Genomic DNA, 23,221 nt, shown 5'->3' on the forward strand with positions numbered 1-23,221 from the left:
ATCTGGGCATGATCTATGCATTTTTGATCCTGGGTTTTACAGTAGTGTACGGAAGGATAAACTGAAAAGGTAGGGCACAGTAGGCATTAAAATGGTAGTCTGTGGATCCAGAGTATGAAGGTGAGGTCATAAATGAATACTTTCAAATGTATCCACTAAGGCAAAAGACGTGGTAGTTGAAGAATTCAGGGAAGGCAAGGGTGGTGAAATTCTAGAATGTTATCAATTGCAGACAAAAGGGATTGCTGGTGCTGGAGGAAGTCACTGGGTCAGGCAATATCAGTGATGGAAAATAGAGAGTTGACACTTTGGGTTGAGATTCTTCATCAGGGCTGTCAGCTAGAGGGAGATAATAAGTATGAAGAGAGTGGTGTAAGAGGTGGCAGTCTAGAAGTTTGCCTCACCTGGAATGACTGTTCAGGGCCTTGGATAGTGTTGAGAGGGGAGATGTGGGGATTGGTAAACATGACCGCATCTATATGCTCAGGCTCCACACACATTGTCGTTTTGATGCCTAATGCCCCATTCTTATCATTTATTCTGGGAATTGCATCCCTACACCTCCTAAGGCTGCAGGATAACAGTCCTGTGGAGGAAGAGGGACGGGTGGATCCTTGAGTTTGGACTCCATTCATCTAGAGCTATAGTGGATATGGTGTTTACTATGTGAAACCGCAGGGAACATCACTAGCCATGAGAAAACATTCTCTTTATCAGTTGGGGAGGGGGTTGGGACTGGGACTGTGGGTTACCTTTCTTAAATTTGGCTATTTTCAAAAAAATTAGTTCCCATCTTTGTTGCTCCATAAGACCATACAACCATGCAAAGTAGCCTACAGTGGAACCAATCTCAGTGAAGACTCGTTACCCAACACTTCAATGTTAAACCTTGTCTGCAATTAACTCTACACAAGGGGAATGATGAACCTTAAAAATGAAATGTAAAACTAATTTACCCACAGGGACTATGCACCAGAGCCAAAATCACTGAATTGTCACTAGTTTAGCTGCATTGTGTGCATGCTTTGGAAGCTGAACTCCAAAATGTCGTCATCTAGTTCTCTAAAGCATACAAGAGAATGGACCTTGTACTCAAAATGTGCAATTCATAAGCCCTTTAGCAAAGTCTCCTTTTCACACCACATTGCCCTCTGAAATTTAAGGTTCATGGCAAGACCTTGAAAGTATCCATATTAGGAGCCACCTTGTGAAGGCAGTGATGATGTTTCCCAGTCCCTTCAATGTGTCAATATGTCCTTTGGTTGAATTGAGGAAAAGGTTATTTGAAAATCAAGATCTGATACAAAACTCCTGGACTTGTGTATCTTGACTCATTGGAAAATGCTGCTTATGGTTTGTCTGCAAATTCACTGGAAATATGAATGAGTCAAAACCAGGGCTATCTCACCAGTGAATATCTCCACCATTGAAACTCTTGTTACATTTGGTGACCTATTTTTTTCAGGTCACTTTGTTTGAATCAGTAGCAATAGATTCTCAAAACAGATATATAATTCTGTTCAAAGCTCTAGCAATGGAAGTAATTACCAGGTGATTATAGAAACGATGCAAGGATGTGATTTTTTTTTGAATTAAAGAATTGCAATATCAACTTCTGGGATCCTCTGGTCCATGGCTGTTGAAGTGGAGAAGGTTAGAGTGCATTTGAAATGTTTTTGCAACGAGAGGGGAGAACGTGTTGGACCTTGTTTATACAAACATCCCCGACGTGTGCCAGGCAGAGCCCCGCCCCCACCTCGGTTACTCAGATCACATCTCTGTTATGCTGATCCCAGCATACAGACTGCTTGTCAGGCACTCCAGATCAGTTCTGAAGCAGGTCAGGTGAAAACCTGTCCAGCAGGAGCCATCTCTGTTCTTCAAGACTACTTTGAGCACACTGACTGGCACATGTTCAGGAAGGCTGCAACCGATGGCAACTGTACCAGCTTAGAGGAGTACACAGCATCAGTGACTAACTACATCATCAAGTGCATTGATGACGTCACTGTCCAAGATCATCACTACACGCTCTAACCAGCAGCCATGGATGACCGCGGAGGTGCGTACGTTGCTGAGGATCCGTTCAGAGCAGGCAACAAGGCAGCTCTAACAACAGCGAGGGTCAAACTGTCTTGGGCCATCAGAGAGGCGAAGTGTGCACACACCCAGCTAATCCACAGCCACTTCCAGGACAGTGGCGACACGTGGCGCATGTGGAAGGGCACTCATGACATCACCAACTACAGGACAACATCACCTGCCTGTGCTGATGATGCCTCCCTCCCAGATGCATTGAGCAACTTCTGCGCTCATTTCGAGGCGGAAAATGACATGGTGGCGAGGAAGACAACTCCTCCCAATGAATGGGTGCTGTGTCTCACGGTGGCTGATGTGAGAAAAATTCTGCAGGGTCAACCCATGGAAGGCTGCTGGACCAGACAATATTCCTGGCAGAGTGCTCAGAGGATGTGCAGACCAGCTGGCAGATGTTCTCACTGACATCTTCAACATCTCCCTGAGCAGTGCCGTCATTCCAACATGCTTCAAGGCCGCCACCATCGTCCCCGTGCCGAAGAAGTCTTCAGTGTCCTGCCTCAACGACTACCATCCATCATCATGAAGTGTTTCAAGAGGCTCGTCATGAGGCACATAAAGACCCTGCTGCCCCCCTCACTGGACCCCCTGCAGTTTGCATATTGTCCCAACCGCTCAACAGACGACGCCATTTCCACCACCCTCCACCTGGCCCTCACCCACCTGGATAAAAAAGACACATATGTTCGAATGCTGTTCATAGACTTCAGTCCAGCATTCAACACAATCATTCCTTAGCACCTGATTGGAAAGCTGAAACTACTGGGCCTCCCTCTGCAACTGAATCCTTGACTTCCTGACTGGGAGACCTCAGTCAGTCCAGATCGGGAGCAGCATCTCCAACACCGTCACACTGAGTATGGGGGGCCTCCCAGGGCTGTGTGCTCAGTCCACTGCTGTTCACTCTGCTGACCACAACTGTGCAGCAGTACACAGCTTGAATCACATCATCAAGTTCGCCGATGACACAACTTGTGGTGGGTCTCATCAGCAAGAATGATGAGTCAGCGTACAGAGAGTAGGTGCAGCGGCTAACAGACTGGTGCAGAGCTAAGAAAAGAGATGGTTGTTTACTTCAGGAGAGCACGGAGTGACCACTCTCCGCTGAACATTGACGGCTCCTCCTTTGAGATCGTTAAGAGCACCAAATTTCTTGGTGTTCATTTGGCGGAGAATCTCACCTGGTCCCTCAACACCAGCTCCATAGCCAAGAAAGCCCAGCAGCATCTCTACTTTCTGCGAAGACTAAGAAAAGTCCATCTCCCACTCTCCATCCTCACCACATTCTACAGAGGATGTATGAAGAGCATCCTGAGCATCTGCATCACTGCCTGGTTCGGGAATTGCACTGTCTCGGATCGCAAGACCCTGCAGCGAATAGTGAGGTCAGCTGAGAAGATCATTGGGGTCTCTCTTCCCGCTATTACAGACATTTACACCACACGCAGCACCCATAAACCTAACAGCATTATGAAGGACCCCACGCACCCCTCTCACAAACTCTTCTCCCTCCTGCCATCTGGCAAAAGGTAACGAAGCATTTGGGCTCTCACGACCAAACTATGTAACAGTTTCTTCCCCCAAGTCATCAGACTCTTCAATACCCAGAGACTAGACTGACATCTACATCATTTATTATTATATTGTAATTTGTCCACTACTGTGCCTATTGTCTTGTTTATTAATTATTGTACTGCCCTGCACTGTTTGGTGCACTTTATGCAGTCCTGTTCAGGTCTGTAGTCTAGTGCAGTTTTTATGTTTTACGTAGTCTAGTGTAGCCTTGTGCTGTCTCACATAGTCCAGTGTAGTTTTGTGTTGTTTCATGTAGCACCAGGGTCCTGGAGGAATGTTTCGTTTTTACTATGTACTGTACCAGCAGTTTATGGTTGAAATGACAATAAACTTGACTTGAAATCCCCACATCCATGGATTGGAAGCACTCAGAATCCCTCTGACAAATTGATTGCCCATTCTGTAATTAGAATCTGAGTTCTAGATTGCATGTTACTCCAATGTCACAACTATCATTTATAGATAGCCTCATGGAATATATGAATTAGGAATAAAATTTCTTCAGAGCAAATCCATCTTTGTGTAAGTTTCCTGACTCCATGAATTTATAATTTCTCATCATTGCCATTTTATATATTAGGAGTTTAATAAAACTACTTTTGTGTACATTTGCTCAGTTGTGAAATCTTAATTTGCAAATAACTTCCTTGAAGATTCAGTAATAATGTAGTTCAATTTGTTTGTCAGTAAGAAATCAGTTCGTTAATTACAATTAACACACACAAAATGCTGGTGGAACACAGCAGGCCAGGCAGCATCTATAAGGAGAAGCACTGTCGATGTTTCGGGCCGAGACCCTTCGTCAGTTTTCCTCGTGTTTGTTAATTTCAAGTGTTATTTTGTAGTTTTGCCACTGTTATAGTTACTCTGCTGCTTTTCAGCAGAGGGCAGCAGAGACTAAACAGCCACTGTTACAACAAAATGTTTATAGTCTACTGAATTAAAAGTCATTTGGCCAGCGTTGCTGTCAGCCAAGTCGTTCACAGTTGCCACTGATATTTCAGATGAAACATTATGCTGTTTCAATGCAAGTTGGGAAAGCCTTGCCACTTATGTGGTGTAGAAAAAAGCTCCACCTCAGAAGTAGCTAAAAACTGTTAGTTCGCGATACTATATTCCAGATATTTTGACTAAGAACTGCTGGGCTCAATGTATGTTTTTGAATGGCTTTTATGGAGAATTCAGGTGCAATTATAAATTACAATTTTAAAACTTTTTTTATATTTCATCTTTCAATCAAAAATAGAAAAGCACATTTAATTCCAAGAATGTACTGTAATTGTCTTGTACTTCTCTTCACAAATGCATTTCATTTAAATGAGTGGATTCATTTTTCCTGCACTAGCTGGTGAAGTTTAAAAGAGCAGGTTTCCCTAAGTGTTTGGAGACTCAATTTGCCCGCTATGATAAACATGAACCTTTGTTTTCTCATCTACCTCATCCTGGCCCTTTCACTTTATTTTCTACTGGCACTGCATTTTCTCTGTAACATTCTCAATTCTGTTACTGTTCTTCCCTATGTACAGTCTCAATGCACTTGTATTTTGAAATGATCGGTATGAATGATGTGCAAAACAAAGTTTTCCACTCTATCCACATACATGTGGCATTAAACCAATTACGAATTAACCTAGATATTTCTTTTGTGTTCATTAGAAAACCTTTCTGAGTTGAGATCAGTAACATAGGAGAGTCCTGGTGTTTAAAAAATAATCAGAAACGTGTTTATTATCACTGATATTTGTCATGAAATTTGTTGTTTTGTGGTAGTTCAGTGCACGCATAACAAATTACTATAAGTTACAACAAAAAATGAATGATGCAAAAGAGGAATATGTGAGGTGGTGTTCATGGACAATTCAGAAATCGATAACAGAGGTGAAGAAGCTGTTACTAAGACATTGCTTGTGGATTTTTGGGCTCCTGATAGTAATCTAAGCCAGTGTTTCTCAGTGTGGGCTATGTGACAGTCCCCCCTCCCGGGTCCATGCTGGGTTTTGTAGGTTTCTGAATGGTCTTTGACACTAAAATGCTATTCCTCTTTTGCATTATTCATAGATTGATTTATTTGTAACTTGAAGTAATTTTTATATCTTGCATTGCACTGTACTGTTGCTACAAAATAACAAATTTTGCAACATATATTAATAATAATAAACCTGATTCTGAGATGAAAATTTCCATTTATGCTTGTGTAGTTTTGAAGTTCTCATATTCAAAGGCACCTGGAAGCTGAACCTTTGTGGTGGGTTCTTGAGAAGCAAGGTGGTGAGAGGTCAGGTGGAGAAGGTATGTGTGGAGGAGAGTGGGTACGTGGGAATACAGAGCTTGAGTTTGCAACCATGTCAGTCATAATGTTATTGAATGGTAGAAGGGCTTGGAGCAGAGTAGTCTTCACTTTGTACAGTCAGCCCTCCTTATCCACAGGGGATTGATTCCGGGACCACCCGTGGATACCAAAAAACACGGATGCTCAAGTCAGTGGACTTTAGGACCCGGCGGAGTTACAGACCTTATTTAACCTGTCTCAGTGCAGCGGACTTTAGGACCCGGCAGAGCTCAGGACCCACCACCTACAGTGTTCCTGTTCTGGAGAACAATCACGTTTGAAAATAAAGTGGAAATAATAAAGCAATCGGAAAGAGATGAAACATCATCGGTCATTGGAAAAGCGTTAGGCTATAGTCGGTCAACGAATGTAGCAATTTTAAAGGATAAAGTGAGAATAATGGAGCATGAAAAGGCCCTGCCCCGATGAACGCTACAATTATTACTAAATAATGCAGTAGTTTAATTATTGAAATACATACGTTTCTTGAGAGTTTTATATGCATAGAAAGGTAAAATCTGTACTATATAATAAGACAAACTTTTGACTAACTGATGCTAAATAATACCAGATGTACCTGTTCCGACTTAAGAACTATTGCTTTTTTTCGATTCCCGATCTGCGGTAAGCTATGCACATCCTCCTGTATACTTTGAAACATCTCTAAATTACTTATAATACCTAATACAATGTAAATACTATGTAAATAGTTGTTAATTGTTTAGGGAATAATGACAAGAAAAAAAGTCTGTACATGATCAAACAACAAGTGCTGGAGAGAGAAGTTCCAGGTTTTCCCGATCCGTGGTTGGTTGAATCCGTGCATGCGGAACCCGCGGATAAAGAGTGCCGACTGTATGTGAAACCGGTGGCAGGGGAGCTGAGAGGTAGGGTTATCACTGCTATTTTGGATGGTAGTGCTGGTGAATCTGAGGGAAGTGAAGTCTGAGATGTTGTATGTGATGATTCTTCCTTTGACTTTCTGGATGTTAGAACAAGGCTTAAAAAAGTTGATGGATATCTGAATAGCTAGCTAATTATCCATTTTAAGACAGATCCTCAGAACAAAGTGCAGTAGTTCAGTTATAGCATGCATTTTTTATAATTTGAATTGTTTGTAACATGATTGGTGTTATTAGGGAGCAAATCTGTACTTTGAGGACTGCATTCTATATCAGTGCTTTAAAGGCAAATGCTGTACTGTGACTTTAATATAACTTCATCTAATGATGCACTTCATTTTGGGATTGCTGCTTTTGAGAAAGTAACATACATCTTCAATGTAGCAGAATGACTTGGAAATGTCACTGTGTTTGTTAGGCCGTTTCTATGGTAGTGAGGTGTCATTGATTTTTGAGACCTCTGGTTAAAAATCCATCAGCTCATCATTTATGAACATTTTGCCATGGCCATCCATATAATCCCGGTGTGTTTCATGAAACCCAGCGTCCTTTGCCATGGTCCAAGTGACCATGTCTTTCTGGAGATTTCATAGAACTATTAAGCTATACTGTATTTTTTGCCTACAGTTTATTTGGTACTTAAAATCTAATGACTGCATTTGACTTGCAATAGTCAATCAATATCCATACTAATTTTGAAATAAAAAGTAACTTTTATTCTTAAGGTTCATTAATTGAATTTTTAATTTAATGTGTTCCAATTTTTATTTTTTTCTGTACAAAATATATTAAGAATTTAGTTCTTTGCTTGCTGTCCGTAGACAATCTTCAATCTGCTTGGTTGCTTGAATGAAAGATTTATAGATTTAAATTCATAGTATGAAAGTGTGTGTGCAGACTGATAGGGTAGTTAAGAAGGCATATGGCTTCTTCTGTTTTTATTAGCTAAGACACAGAGTTCAAGAGGCAGGAAGTTATGTTGAAGTATTTAAAATTATGGTTTGGAAAAATCAGTGTTGCATTTATTTCTGGTTGCTCCTTTATACGAAGGATGTGGAGGCTTTGGAGAGGGTGCAGAAGAGGTTTACCAGGATGCTGTCTGGATTAGGTGACATGTGCTATGCAAAGTTAGGTTTTCTTTGGGGCAGTGGATGCTGAGGCAAAAGATGATAGAAGTTCCTAGGATTATGAGAGACATAGAGTAGACATCTGGTGTCTTTTACCCAGCACAGAGACTGGTGGACGTCTCAAATGCAATTCCAAGTGTGATCATGGAGATAAAGAGGACCAAGACAGTTAAGAGGCCCTTAGATAGGCACATGAATATGCAGAGAATGATGGGTATAGACCATGCATAAGTAGAAGGGGTAAGTTTAGTTGGGTGTTTGGTTAGGCTCAACATTGTGGGCTGTAAGGCCTGTTCCTGTGCTTTGCTGTCCTGTTCTATTTGATAATGCTACGGTTCCAGGACCTGATGGAAAACAGTAACCTACATTGGGAGAGGCAAAGTCCACACTAAAAATTGTGCACAAATTTCTTTGGGATAGATGCCAATGCTTTGTCAATAATAGAAAAATGCCAGCTATCAAATAGTGGTTCCTGTGTATTTTATAAACAACAGTATCTATATGGAAAAATTAAGTTAATTACAATACAACAATGTTGACTTCGTCAAAGGCTGTGCATTCAAATGTTAATAAGCAGACAATCCAAGCAAATAACGAGCAAATAATTCACATTCCCTTTTGCGCTGAATTAAAGTTTCATGGATATTTGCATCTGCTTAATAAAGTATTCTTGAGATGATTACTTACTGTTTATTTTGCCAATATGGTCTGTAAGTTTTGTTCTATTTCCTTATGCTTTCTCATGCAGGTCTGCTCAATACAATTAGAGAAAATTGGTTCATCAGAGTATTTGTGAATAATTGTGAAACAGGCTTTGAGTGAGGTAAGTTAATTGAGGAGTGAGTTCACTTAAGCTGCTGTTCAATAATTTAGTTTGTTTATTTTTTATTTAGAGAGAGAGCATGGTAACAGGCCCTTCCAGCCAGTGAGCCCATGTGACTAATTTACCTACCAACTCTAATGTTTTTGGAATTTGGGGGGAAACCTACACAGTCATGGGGAGAACGTGCAAACTTATTACAGAGGTGGAATTCAACCTGGGCCACTGGCACTGTAATAGCTGGTGTTACAAAAACCACATGATAGTGTTACACTATCATGTCATCCAATAATGTTGAATTTGAAGCTGTGTGGGCTAGAAGCTTTGCAGTTTGAAGATGGATCTTCTAAATATGAAATAGTAGTAGAGATACTTATGTATAGAACTGAACCTTGCTGACACTGGAGTTGGTACTGATTGCTTTTCATCTTAGTGGCCCATAGTTGGCCATTGTTTTAAAGGGCTGTTTGCCCTGAAGTTGAGATGATTTTACTTGTCCTTCTGGTATGATGATGGGTGGAACTGCTCTGGAGCCAATTGGCTGTTTTGCTCACAATGGTGATAATGTCTAATTTTTGGCATATTGGAAAAAGTAGTAGTGTCAGGCATGAGAATATTTTGAACTTATGTTAAAAGGAAGATCTGGATAAATGTTTAGCTGACTTTATTAAATTACTTTAACTGTAAAAGTCAAATAGAACAGGGTCTTGTTTATTTTCATAAACTAGTGGTTAACCCAAATCTGCATATTTTGAAAGTGTTCTTTTTTTTTTGCCAGGTTCTCTATGGATATCAATTGTGCTAGCACAGTTGTCCTGCAGGCTTTGACCCAGGCTACCAGCCAAGACACAGCCATTTTGAAGCCAGCCGAGGAGCGGTTAAAACAGTGGGAGACCCAGCCTGGTTTCTATTCAGCATTGCTGGTGGGTTCTAATCTGTTAATTTAAAAATAGCTGAAGTTAGCCACCACTTCACTCTTCTTATCATACTTCTTCCCCCCCATCACCTTTTCCCTGGTCTGGGACAGCACACAGAATTATAAGGTCCAATGACATGCAATACATAAGTAATTAATTTATAATAGTGTTTGAAGAGACAATGATATTGTGACAGAGCAGGTCTTCCTCCTTCCCCCACCTCCAAGTAGCTCGGTAATTCTTATTATCCCTGTCTGGCAGATATATTTCTTGAATTCATGTATACAGTGTTATTGAAACATGCATGATATGTAAATGTTTGCAGTTAATAACATTGAAAGAACAATGTATTTGGCAGTTTTACTCTTTTAAAGGTATTGTAAGGTTATTGTGTGAAGATGTCAAGTCTGTGCGATCTCTGTAAGAAAACAAATGAACATTATCCAATCAATGTCTTTTCAACAGGACATCAACTTCCATTTACATACTGCAAATAATATTGTGTAAAACATCTTAAGGTACATCACAGAAGCCTTATTAAATGAAAATTGACGTTGAGATGGTCAGCTAGTTGACCAAAGCCTAGGGTGAGTCTTAGGAGGAAAAAAATTACTGATTTGCAAAGGTTTTTAGAAAAGATGATGTTTGCAAAAGGCATCTGAAACTAGCCAACACCAATGTGAACAACTAGGAAGACATAGCAGACAACGGGCTGCCTGTCTGGCAATTCAGATAGGTGTACCAAGAGCAGTAAATATCCACATCAAAGAGCTGGCTGCCAAGAGAGCTCAATGAAAGGAGAGGGCTGCTCTAATCAGATGCCTGTCTTCCTTCACCTGCAGTCAGCGTGGAAGAGACTTTCACTCCAGAGTGGGACTCTTCAGCCACTCTAGGAAGTGCACCACCATGAGCTGACTTCTCCCGTGTGCTACTCACCCTCTTTTGAGACCGTAGGATGCCTATACCAAAAGAAGATCAAGAGCTACATAGCACCAAAGCTGTTGGTATAATAATTTAATTTTGGAGATGAGCTGGATGTTATAATAGGAAGAATACTGTAATCAAGGATGATTATTGGGTGAGAGGAAATTGTGAGAGGATGTTAAGATTATGGAGGAATGCAAAAACAAGATTCAGAATTAGAAAGTCAGTGGTATTCCTCAACTAGAGCTAATGTATTTCAGCAAATACAGTGATGTATCTGTGAATTGCTCTTCATGTGTTTTTTTTTCTTATTAATTTTTTTATTAGTTTTTCAAAACATTTTACAAAATTAAAAACCCCAAATCCCAATGAGGAGCATTAATACAGAGCAAGGTTAAGCATACAATAACAATATGCTATACGGGAAGAAAATTTAACAAAAAAGCACCTAAATTAAAGACAAGTGAGCTTAGTGTCCTCCCCAAACCCCACAACACAAGAAAAAAAAACAATTCCAGACCAACCACCACACAATATAGAGAGTATAAGTCCGGACATTCAAACTCCCAGACTGTAAATACACTTAGCAACAGAGGATAATAATGCCTACTACCAGAAAAAAAAAGGGAGCTGAAAGCAAGGGACTGAAAAGAAAAAAAAACCCTAGTCAAGAGGAAGGTTATGAAAGTACTCGATAAAAGGCCCCCAGATCTTATGGAACTTTAAATCCGAATTGAGAACTGAATAATGAATTTTTTCGAGGTCCAAGCAGGCCATAATGTCGTTAAGCCATTGCGCATGAGTGGGCGGGGCAACATCTCTCCATCTAAGGAGGATCAAGCGTCTCGCCAGGAGAGAGGCAAAGGATAGTATTCAGCATTTGGTCGGGCCCAGACATAAATCTGTCTCGCCCCAAAAACCGAACAGAGCAATTAAGGGGTTAGGTTCTAGGTGCTGATTCAGAATACCCGATAGTGTAGTGAAGACATCTTTCCAGAATTTCTCCAAGCTAGGACAGAGCCAGTACATATGGATGAGAGAGGCCACGCCCCTCTCTTCATGTGTTTTAAGCATTGCACAATAGAGTAAGGAAGGTTGTCCATGAAGGTGATGGTAACAGGAATGTTGCGGTAACAAAAATTTAATTTGAATCACAGTTGAATTCAGGGATGGCAGTATCTGTTAATGTTGCAAAGCCGGAAATCAGAGTTCATGGTATTTACTCAAATATATCATCCAAAGCTGAATGGCAATCATTGTTTTGAATAGGTTTCTACAATTGTAAAATGAAGATTACTGTCATTATGTGCACAATATATAAAAAGGTACATTCTATTTATGACAAACAATCATTAACTTTATTGACTAGTAGGTGCTCTTGTTATGTAGTAGATTATTTTGCCTGAATATTGAAATACAGTACTTTGAAAATATATCTTTTCTGTATAAGTGGACATTACTCAATGACATTTCTTGTAACCAGAAAAGGTGCTGAAGTGGAAAAACTAATGATTATAATATGTGTAATTCACATCGCTGACTATTGTACCCTATTCACTAGATATCTGAAAGGAAATAGTTTGTCATGAAAAATGTTTATTATCTTGCAGTTTTCATTTATTTTATGCCCTTTTTGTGGGTCATTATTGGTGTTATATGTTGCTTTCTAATCTGTAAAATATGCTTGTGTACTATGATTTAGAAATGTTAGCAAAATAAATTGAAGTAGTTCTCTGTATGCCAAAGGCATCTATATTTTGTTTTTGAAGGGTACTTATTAGACCTACGTTTATCTCTTCATTGGCTGAGTGATTGCCAGCTTTATTCTGTTTTTCAGAAGATGATGATTGATTTGATTGACTTGTAATGTGATGCTTTCTTTGATGGGCATTGCCATTGCAATTATTCTCAATGGTAGTGCAGAAATTCATTTATTTTGGCGTGCAGCAGTTAAGAATAAAAGTTAGACTATTTATCCCTTCAAGTATGCTTTACCACTCAGTCAGACTTTGATCCAATTTTATTTTAATCCCAGTCACTTGGTTCAGTAATTTTTTAATATTCTTTATTAACAAAATTTGAATGCAACTGTGAAATTTTGAATTTGATTGCATTCCATGAATGTCACTGCCATTTGTTTGGAAAAAAGTGCTTCTTGTCAGTGCTCTCTGATTTTTGAGAATGTACAGAAAAGTATGCTCTGTGATCAAAGAATGAAAAGAAACTTTGTCCAGAATTAGAAGCACTTCTTTAAGTTAGTGTTTACAATGGCATAGGAATCTGTGTAAACTGTATTTGATTCCTAACAATTGAATAACTAGGAACAGGTTTGTGGGCAGAAATATGGTTTGACAGCAGTTGGATCTTACACAAATTTGGTTAAGTGAATAATGTGTTTTATAGACAACTGAATTGTTTTAAATAGAATAATATAACAGTGAGTTTCAAACTTATGATTTGTAACTCCAAAATATTACATTAATTGAATGGAAAAAGAGGGAGCCAGGAACGCGAGTAACTTTGTTTCTACTTAAGTGAGGCACATGCATATGATGTAGTAGCATTATGATATTTGCAATTCACACATTTTTACATATAATCCATAATGCATTATTTAAACAATAAATGCTTAATCAAACATTACATTTACAATGTTATTTAAATATTACTGAAATAATAAGTACACAACAGAAACACTTGTAATAAAAGTTATTAGGAGGAGCCTTCTGGTTTCTCAACAAATATTCATTCCTCAACTAGTTGCAAAAAAAGTTATACATTGTTTGATGTTGGTAGTGCACAGCACAACTAGCTGCTGTGTTTGCAGACATTTTTAATCTCTCCCTGTACCAGGGCAGAGTGCCCTCCTGCTTCAAAACATCCATCACCAAGATAACATGACTAAGTGACTGGCGTTCTGTTGCACTCACCTCAATAATAAGCAAATGCTTTGGGAGGCTGGTCAAGGACTACGTCTGCAGCATGCTACCACCCACACTGAGCCCCCAACAATTCGCCTACCAATGCAACTGATCAACGGATGATGCAAGAGCCACAGCTCAAGACGTCGTCCTTACACAGCTGGAGAGGAGGAATGCTTATGTGAGAATGCTGTTCTTAGACTACAGTTCAGCATTCAACACCATCATTCCCTCCAGGCTTGACAAGAAGCTCAGAGACCTCAGCCTTCACCCTGCCTTGTGCAGGTGGATCCTGGGCTTCCTGTCAGATCACAGGCAGGTTGGAGTGGGCTCCCTCATCTCTGCCGCTTGGTGACACTCATCACAGAAGGCTCCCGGTGGGCTGTGTCCTAAGCCTCCTCCTTTACTCTCTGTATACCCATGATTGTGTTGCCACCCGCAGCTCCAATCTGCCAATTACATTTGCAGATAATACTACACTGATTGGCCTTGTCTCAAATAATAATGAGGCAATCTACAGAGAAGTCATCATCACCCTGACACAGTGGTGTCAAAACCGTCATTCCCTCAATGTTGAAAAAAACAAGTGAGCTGGTTGTGGACTACAGAAGGAATGGAGATAGGCCCCTATTGACAAGTTCAAGTTCTTCGGTATACACATTACCAAGGATTTCACTTGGTCTTGTAGATACCGGCTGTGGTGGAAAAGCACAACAGCGCCTCTTTCACCTCAGACGGTTGAAGAAGTTTGGCATGAGTCCCCAGATCCTAAGAACTTTTTACAGGGGCACAATTGAGAGCATCCTGACTGGCTGTATCACTGCCTGGTATGGGGATTGTACTTCCCTCAATCATAGGGCTCTCCAGAGAGTGGTGTGCACAGCCCAGTGCATCTGGATGTGAACTTTCCAGTATTCAGGACATTTGCAGTGACAGTTGCATAAAAAAGGGCAGAAGGATCATTGGGGCCCCAAGTCATCCCAACCACAAACTGTTCCAGCTGCTACCATCCAGGAAACAGTACCGTAGCAATAAAGCCAGGACCAACAGGCTCCCAGACATCTTCTACCAGGCCATCAGACTGATTAAATTATACTGACACAATAGCGTTTCTAAACTATATTGGCTGATCTGTTGTATATCTTAATGTACATACTATCTATTAAAATTACTATAATTTGCACATTACATATTCAGACGGAGACTTAATGAAGAGAGAGAGAGAGGGAGCTTCGCACAGGTTGGGGAGAAAAGTTTAAAAAAGGAGCATTTCATGGGGCTCGGTGCATTAGCAATGGATCAATCAATATGAAGAGAGAGAGCGCTTTGTACAGGTTGGGAAGAAGAGTTTTAAAAAAAGAGCAGGGCTCAGCGCATAAGAATAATGGATACGACTGTGAGACCAGTTTTCTGTTCTGGGTGTCAGATGTGGGATGTCCGGGAGACTTCTAGCCTCCCTGATGACCACATCCACACCAGGTGCATTGAGCTGCAGCTCCTTAGAGACCGAGTTAATCACCCCGGGGTCACAGGAGACAGATAAGTGGGTGACCGTTAGGAGGGTGTCGAATAGTGGAGGGCACCCCTGTGGCTGTCCCCATTAACAATAAGCACTCCATTTTGAGTGCTGTTAGGGGGATGACCTACTTGGGTGAAGCAACAGTGGCTGTTGAAAGCATTCTTCAAGGGTACATCACAACCTGGTATGGAAGCTGTCCTGTCCAAGACCGGAAGAAGCTGCAGAAGATCATGAACACAGCCCAGCACATCACACAAACCAATCTTCTGTCCTTGGACTCACTTTCTTTCTTGTGGACAGTTTCTGAGCTTTCCACAATATCCTGAAATGGGAGGGTGAGCAGCCAGAGGTCATGGTACATATTGGTACCAACGACATTGGTAGAAAAAGGGTGGAGGTCTTGTAAGCAGAATATTGGGAGTTAGGAAGGAAGCTGAGAAGCAAGAGCAAGGGGAAGGGATTCAGATTTTTTGATCATTGGGACCTCTTCTGGGGCAGGTGTGACCTGTAGAAAAAAGATGGGTTGCACTTGAATCCGAGGGGGGCCAATATCCTGGCGGGGAGGTTTGCTAATTCTGTTGGGGAGGGTTTAAACTAAATTTGCAGGGGGGGGTGGGAACCAAAGTGAAGAGGCAGAGGATTGGGGAGGTTGGAGCACATGTAGAGACAGCTTGTAGGGAGTTTGTGAGGAAGGATAGGCAGATGTTAGAGCAAAGATACATTCAGCCTGATGGTTTGAAATGTGTCTATTTTAATGCAAGGAGTATCATAAACAAGGCAGATGAAAATACAACTGTGATGTTGTGGCCATTACAGAGACTTGGATGTCTCATGAACAGGAATGGCTGCTGGGTGTGCCAGGCTTTAGATGTTTCAGAAAGAACAGAGAGAGTGGCAAAAGAGGTGGGGATGTGGCAATGCTTATTAGGGATAGTGTCATGGCTGCAAAAAAGGAGGAAGTTGTGGAGAGATGGTCTACTGAGTCAGTGTGGGTGGAAGTCAGAAACAGGAATGGGGCAATAACTAGTGGATGTTTTTTATAGATCCCCCAATAGTAGCAAGGATATCGAGGATCAGATAGGGAGGCAGATTCTGGAACAGTGCAATAATGATAGGGTTCTTGTGATGGGAGATTTTAACTTCCCTAATATTGATTGGCATCTCCTTAGCGGAAGGGGTTCAGATGGAGTGGAGTTTGTTAGGTGTCATCAGGAAGGTTTCCTGACGCAATATGTAGAGGCAATAACTAGAGGAGAGGCTGTACTTGATCTGGTATTGGGAAATGAACGTGGTCAGATGTTGGATCTCTTGGTGGGACAGCATTTTGGAGATAGTGACCACAACTCTTCTTCACCATAGTGCTGAAGAGGGATAGGAGCAGACAACTTGGGAAAACATTTAATTGGGGTAGGGGGAAATGTTATCAGGCAGGAACTTGGGAGCATAAATTGGGAGCAAATGTTCTCAGGGAAATGCACAGCGGAAATATGGCAAATGTCCAGGGAATATTTGGATGGAGTTCTGCATAGGCATGTTCCAGAGAGGCAGGGAAAGAATGGTAGAGTTAAATGACCACGGTGTACAAAGTATGTAGAAAATCGAGTTAAGAAGAAAATAAAAGCTTATGAAAAGTTCAAGAAACTAAGAAAAAAGCTCTAGAAAAATTACAAGGTTGCTCGGAAGAAGCTTAAGAATGGAATTAGGAGAGCCAGAAGAGGCCATGAGAAGGCCTTAGTGAGCAGAGTTAAAGAAAACCCCAAGGCATTCTACAAGTATGTGAAGAGGATGAGCCATGTGAGAACAGGAACAATCAGGTGTGATAGTGGAAACGTGCATGGAGTCGGAGGAGGTAGCGGAGGTACTTAATGAATACTTTGTTTCAGTATTCACCAGGGAAAAAGACCCTGGTAATTGTGGGGATGACTTTCAGAGGACTGAAATGCTTGAGCATAGAGACAAAGAGGTCATGATGGAGCTTTGGAAAAGCATTAAGTTAGGTAAGTCACCGGGACTGGATGAGATATACCCCGGCTACTCTGGGAAGTGAGGGAGGAGATTGCTGAGCCTCTTGTGATGATTTTTGTGTCATCAGTAGGGATGGGAGCAGTACCGGAGGGTTGGAGGGTTACAAATGTTGTTCACTTGTTCAAGAAAGGGAGGAGAGATAACCCAGGAAATTATAGACCAGTGAGTCTGACTTCAGTGGTTTGCAAGTTGGTGAAGATCCTAAGAAGCAGGATTTATGACCATTTGGAGAGAAGTAATCTGATTAGGGATAGTCAGTACAGCTTTATCAAGAGCGGTTCGTGCCTTACGAGCCTGATTGAATTCTTTGAGGATGTAACAAAACACAGTGATGAAGGTAAGCAATGGATGTAGTGTATATGGATTTGATAAGGTTCCCCATGCAAGACTCCTTCAGAGAGTAAGGAGGCCTGGGATCCAAGGAGACCTTGCTTTGTGGATCTAGAATTGACTTGCCCACAGAAAGCAAAGGGTGGTTGTAGATGGTTCGTATTCTGCATGGAGGTCAGTGACCAGTGGGGTTCCACAGGGATCTGTTCTGGGACCCCTCCTCTTTGTGATTTTTTATAAATGACTTGGATGAGGAAGTAGAAGTGTGGGTTAGTAAGTTTGATGATGACACAAAAGTTGGGGGTGTTGTAGACAGTCTAGAGGGTTGTCAGAGGTTCAGCGGGACATTGATAGGATGCAGAACTGGGCTGAGAAGTGGCAGATGGAGTTCAACCCAGTTAAGTGTGAAGTGGTTCATTTTGGTAGGTCCAAGACAGAATATAAATATATATGGTAAGACTCTTGGCAGTGTAGGGGATCTGAGAGCTCTTGGGAGACCATGTTGCTAGGACATTCAAAGCTGCTGCGCTGTTTGACTGTGTGGTTAAGAAGGCATATGGTATGTTGGCATTCATCAACCGTGGGATTGAATTCAAGAGCTGTGAGGTAATTTTACAGCTATATAAGATCCCAGATGGAGCACTGTGTTCAGTTCTGGTCACTCACTGCAGGAAGGATGTGGATACTATAGAGAGAATGCAGAGAGATTTACAAGGATGTTGCCTGGATTGGAGGGAGTACCTTGTGAGAATAAGTTGAGTGTACTTGGCTTTTTCTCCTTGGAGCAACAGAGGATGAGAGGTGACCTGCTAGAGGTGTATAAGATCGTGTGGATGGCCAGAGGCTTTTTCCCAGGGCTGAAATGGCTAACACAAGGGGGCATAGTGGAAATGGGTACCAAGGGGATGTCAGGGGGAAGTTTTTCACACAGAGAGTGGTGGGTGCGTGGAATGCACTGCCAGCAGTGGTGGTGGAAGCGGATACAATAGGGTCATTTAAAGAGCCTCTTAAATAGGTACATGGAGCTTAGAAATATAGAGGGCTAAGCACTAGGAAAATTCTAAGCAGTCTCTAGGTTACATGGTTGGCGCAACATTGTGGGCCAAAGGGCCTGTAATGTGCTGTAAATTTCTATGTTCTATATAATGTAAAGATTTTTACTGATCATGTTTGTGAAGGGTGTTAGAAATAAAGTCAGGTCAATTCAATTCAAGTGTGGTAATGAAACATATCACTTTTATGAACTTCTACAAAAAATAATGTATAATTTAAACTGCAATGTATAATTATTTGCTTATAGGAATTGTGAAGGGATTTATAGAGGAGTTCTGATAACCAGAATTTATGCAGTGTTTTGAAAGTAGAAACGCAATTATAAGTTTAATTAGAGGGATTCAGAGCTGATGGATGGTAGATTAGGAAGTACAACAAGAGTTTGACTGCAGAAATGGTTAATAAAACAGAATTCTGAAGTGAAATTAGGGGAAATTACGAAGTATGATTATTAAGAGACTGCAGGCAATGTTTCTGTTATTGTTGTGTAACTAATTGTATACAAAAGAGCTTAAGATCTGAGAAACCAAAGGTTTGGGGGATGCAAGTTATGCTGATGAGAGACATTTCCCAACTGACTTGAGGGGTAAAACCATTCAAAAACAAAACTATGAATTTGAAATTTTAACATGAGGAAATCTGCAGATGCTGGAAATTCAAACAACGCGCACACGGTGCTGGTGGAACACAGCAGGCCAGGCAGCATCTATAGGAAGAAGTACAGTTGACATTTCAGGCTGAGACCCTTCGTCAGGACTCAAATTTAAAATTTTAGTCATTTTAGGAAATGAAGCTACAGTATTCACTAGGGACTAATGTGTAAGTGTGACATGGTATGTTATGAAAAATGACAAGATAGTTTTGAATAATATTTTGAATTAGTGTTGCTTGTTTTCAGGCAAGGTAGCTTTAAATAATGAGAGAAATCTCATGCTGTAGACCCGGGAGTAAAAGCTAAAATGAATCTTTCAGATGTATAATGAATCTTTGTAGGATAAATAGGTTATTGTTCCTACTAAGTTCGAAGTACATTTATTCTCAAGTATATCTACCTTGAGATTTGTCTTCTTGCAGGCAGCCACAAATCAAAGACCATCGAACCCACTTAAAAAATCCACAACAAAGACTGTCGAATACGTAATGTATGGAAAAAAACCAACAAATTGTGCAAACAATAAAAATGCTATACAAGTAACACACAGAACCTGAACCGCAGAGTACCTGAAAGTGAGTCCACAGCCATGGAGTTAGTTCAGTGCTGCATCCAATCCAGGAGCCCAATAGCTGCTGGTCACAGCCATGGAGCCAGTTCAACACTGAGACAAGCAAAGCCTCTTGGAGTAGTGAGCTGAGGATTGATTTATCTTTTGCATTTGACCTCGACATCTTGATCTTTTAATCTGGCTCAGTGCTTAAATTGGCCTTACATCAGTTTGGTTTCCGCTCTCCGGCTCAGGCACTGCTGCTTCAATGTAGCCCAGAGTTTCAGTCCAGCCCCAAGTCCACTCCAACAATGCAGCTGTGGTTGTAACTGTGTGCTTGAGATTCTAATTTGCTGAATTTATCAGGATACTTGCAAAAATATCCAGCTGTACAGAGTTCAAAACCTCAATTCCCAAAGAGAAATTACAGGCTGCAGATTGCAGTGATCATAGTCCAGAGAAAGTATAGTTAATAGAATAGTTTCTAGTTTTGTTTGCTACCTGTAAAATGTCATTAGGTCTCACTAGTACCATCTTGCTGTTAAATTGGAGGGCCTTTTTTTCCCCTTGGTCACATAGTCTAATCCAGCCTTTCTCAAACTTTTTGCCCTGGAAGAACCATTGAAGTAATTTTCAGGTCTCAGAGAACCCTGCATAAAAATTATTATATCTAGAGCTCATAGTACGTTAGCGTGATCAGTAAGTTGTAGATATAATAATCCAAAAATGATTGTCAATGCTCTTTTGAGTAGAAAATGAATTTTTAGGCAACCTTTCTTGAAAAAAACAGGTAGTTAAACTTAGCTTGCCTTTCTTGCAATTAATCTTTTTTTCCTTTCATAAATTTTAAAAACTCATATAAAGCAAATATAATAAATTTCCATTAAATAACTGGCTTAAGACAGAATGGGATTTAATTTTTCTAACGGTGGGCTTGGTAGATTTAATTTAAATAATAGTTGTGAATTGATTTTAATACTATTTACAACATGAAAATTTATTGGCAATGTTGAATAGTAAAGTTACTAAAAACCATAAGCCAAAGCAATATTAATAAGAATGTAGCCTGAGGTACAATTTTATACAACACGTTGAAAAAATATTTTCTTATTATGACATGGTCAGGTTCAAATATAGACCTTGCATATGAAATCTGTGCTTTTTTTTTGCTGCACAAATACCCAATTCTGGGTCGAACTTGAGATAAGCACACACAGATTCTACCTTCAGCTGAAATGAGACGATTTCTATCCTTGCCCTTGATGCTTGTTAAACCAAAAAAAAAACTTGCTCTCACATGTAAGAAGTTGAAAACTTGCAGCAAAATGTTGCACAGACTAGGCACATTGAAACAGGACAACTTGGATCATCAGTCCATGTCAAACTCATTGATAAGTAGCTTTCATTGTAAATAGGGACTATTTTTTGTGTCTGTTGTACTAGTGCAGTGCAATGACTCAGAAGATTGTAATTCTTCGTCATTGTCCGTAGCCCTAAGCCTAGAATCTTCCTCTTCCATCTCACACCACCTCTTCAGAAATTGCCACAGGACTGTCAGAAATGTCGGTAAAGCACACAGGTTAATAAAATATAAAAAAGAATGGCAAAAATATGAAAACTTCACAGTACAATTCACTTCTAACCTACACAATCCATGTTTTGCAACATTTACAACAAAAGCAAAGCAGCTGAGTCACAGCACATAAAAATTCCTCCTATTTTCTACTACAGTGGTAGAGTGAGTTTGGTCCCATACGTCAGTCAGCGATGCATAAGGGGAAGTTGGAAGGAGTTAATTCAGGAGGAAGAGGCTAACATTACAGCCCAAGTTGGGTGAGTCCATTCAATGCATGGAAAATGCTCTTCAAGCTCATCAGCCTACCATTCTCCCCTCTGTGTAATACAGCGCCCACCAATTATCAGTGGCCTTCACTACCTTGCGTCAAAAACTGAGAATGGACTCAACCAAATAAACACAGTCCCTCTGTGCACTGCCATACTGGGGTGAGAGACCTTTAACAAGATTGCCAATGGGGCTGCTCAGTCACTGCCGACCGGTATGAATGCTAGCATTGTGTGTTGCGTAAAGTTCAAAAATTATGTTAATTTTTTATATTAGGATCTCTTATGTAACCCCTAGCGACCTCTTGCAGAATCCTAGGGTTCTGCAAAACCCTGGTCTGTTCTGTTTTTCAGCTCTTTTTACAAACGTCTATAAAAAAATTTCTTTTGAAATGTAGACTAGAGCTAGTTTGCAACTCTAACCTTCAGGTTAATAATCTTCTGATTCATTGTTCTAAAGCTGTGTTTCCATTACAGTTTTGCTGACCAATGAAAATATTTTAAAATTGTTTTAATTGATGTACTCTTGAAGATCTCCATTCATAATTTTTTTTCTACTCCAATGAAAACCAGCTTACCAAATCTGCCATTGGTTTACAATTTGCTAACACTATCATTTTGAATATTTGTGGTTTTGGAATAAGAAATGGATATATTAGTGATTTGATTTTCACCCACCTGACCCCCCATCCCCCCCACAAGCTTTGGAAACCATGGAAGATTCATTCATTCTCTGATTAGTGTAACACATCAGAGGTTTGTTCTAGGTTTCCTTAAAAAAAGCTAACAGTGTGCCTTCAGTGAAATTGAGCCACCGTAAGACACCTACCAACAATTTTTTGAGCTGAGAGAGTCAAAACAAATCTGGTTTTGTTTAAGAAGGGGAAAAGTCAGCCAAGATTCCTACTTCATAACTAGTGAATAGGATTGAAAATGCTTTATATTGAGGCAATGGATGAGGCATTAAGGGGCCTTGGTAAAGCATAACTTAGATGGGGATAAATTAGGAGTTGGAGTGAAATCCTAATTTATTGCTGCTTGGTGATAAAAAGATTCTCAGGTGTGGATCATATTCCATGTTTTGCACGTCACCTGTCACTTCAGACAGATGGTATTAACCACGAACTTCCATCTCCCAATTTACCAGTGGGGAAAGTGTAGGTTGAAACTAAACTCATGGTCTCCTGGAAAGTAAATGCTTGCTTTCTTATGTCTTGAAGATGAGAACTATCAGCAGAAGGCACCTCAAACCATAGAGGAGATGCTATCTGCACTGCCTTTGCTAAATTATCCAATTCTTCTCGAAGGAGAGACAAATCCTCTTGCATGCCAATTTCACTAGTAATGGAGTTTTAATTACACTTGTCCAGTTCTGTGGCCTGACCACATTATTTGTATGGAATCCCACACTCCGGAAGTATGGATTCTTGTTGGACTATGGTGGCGTGATGTTACCAGGATAATGTTTGAAGGATGTCCTTGAAATCTCGCTACAAAAATGAAACATCCTCACTTATGTGAACGTCTAACCCATGAACACTTGAATTGGAAGAGTAGTATTCTGTTCTGAAAAGCTATTGATCTCTAATGCAGGGATTCTAAACCTTTTTTTTTGCCATGGACCCCTACATTAACCGA

The 23,221-nt window shown here is 40.5% G+C and overlaps 1 protein-coding gene across 4 annotated transcripts in view; it reads left to right on the forward strand.

Annotated features, from left to right (window-relative positions):
• Nucleotides 1-23,221, forward strand: part of ipo11 (importin 11) — a 420,430-nt gene that overhangs the window by 21,045 nt on the left and 376,164 nt on the right. For 3 of the 4 annotated variants that reach the window (XM_073064510.1, XM_073064512.1, XM_073064513.1), the window contains exons 2-3: nucleotides 8,779-8,853; nucleotides 9,629-9,773. In XM_073064510.1, coding sequence (XP_072920611.1) covers nucleotides 9,636-9,773 — 138 coding nt within the window. In that variant the 5' untranslated portion in view covers nucleotides 8,779-8,853; nucleotides 9,629-9,635. The remainder of the gene's footprint in view (nucleotides 1-8,778; nucleotides 8,854-9,628; nucleotides 9,774-23,221) is intronic. The other variant, XM_073064511.1, reaches the window with a different exon arrangement.

Source organism: Hemitrygon akajei, chromosome 13, assembly GCF_048418815.1.
Source record: "Hemitrygon akajei chromosome 13, sHemAka1.3, whole genome shotgun sequence".
Classification (NCBI taxonomy): Eukaryota; Metazoa; Chordata; class Chondrichthyes; order Myliobatiformes; family Dasyatidae; genus Hemitrygon; species Hemitrygon akajei.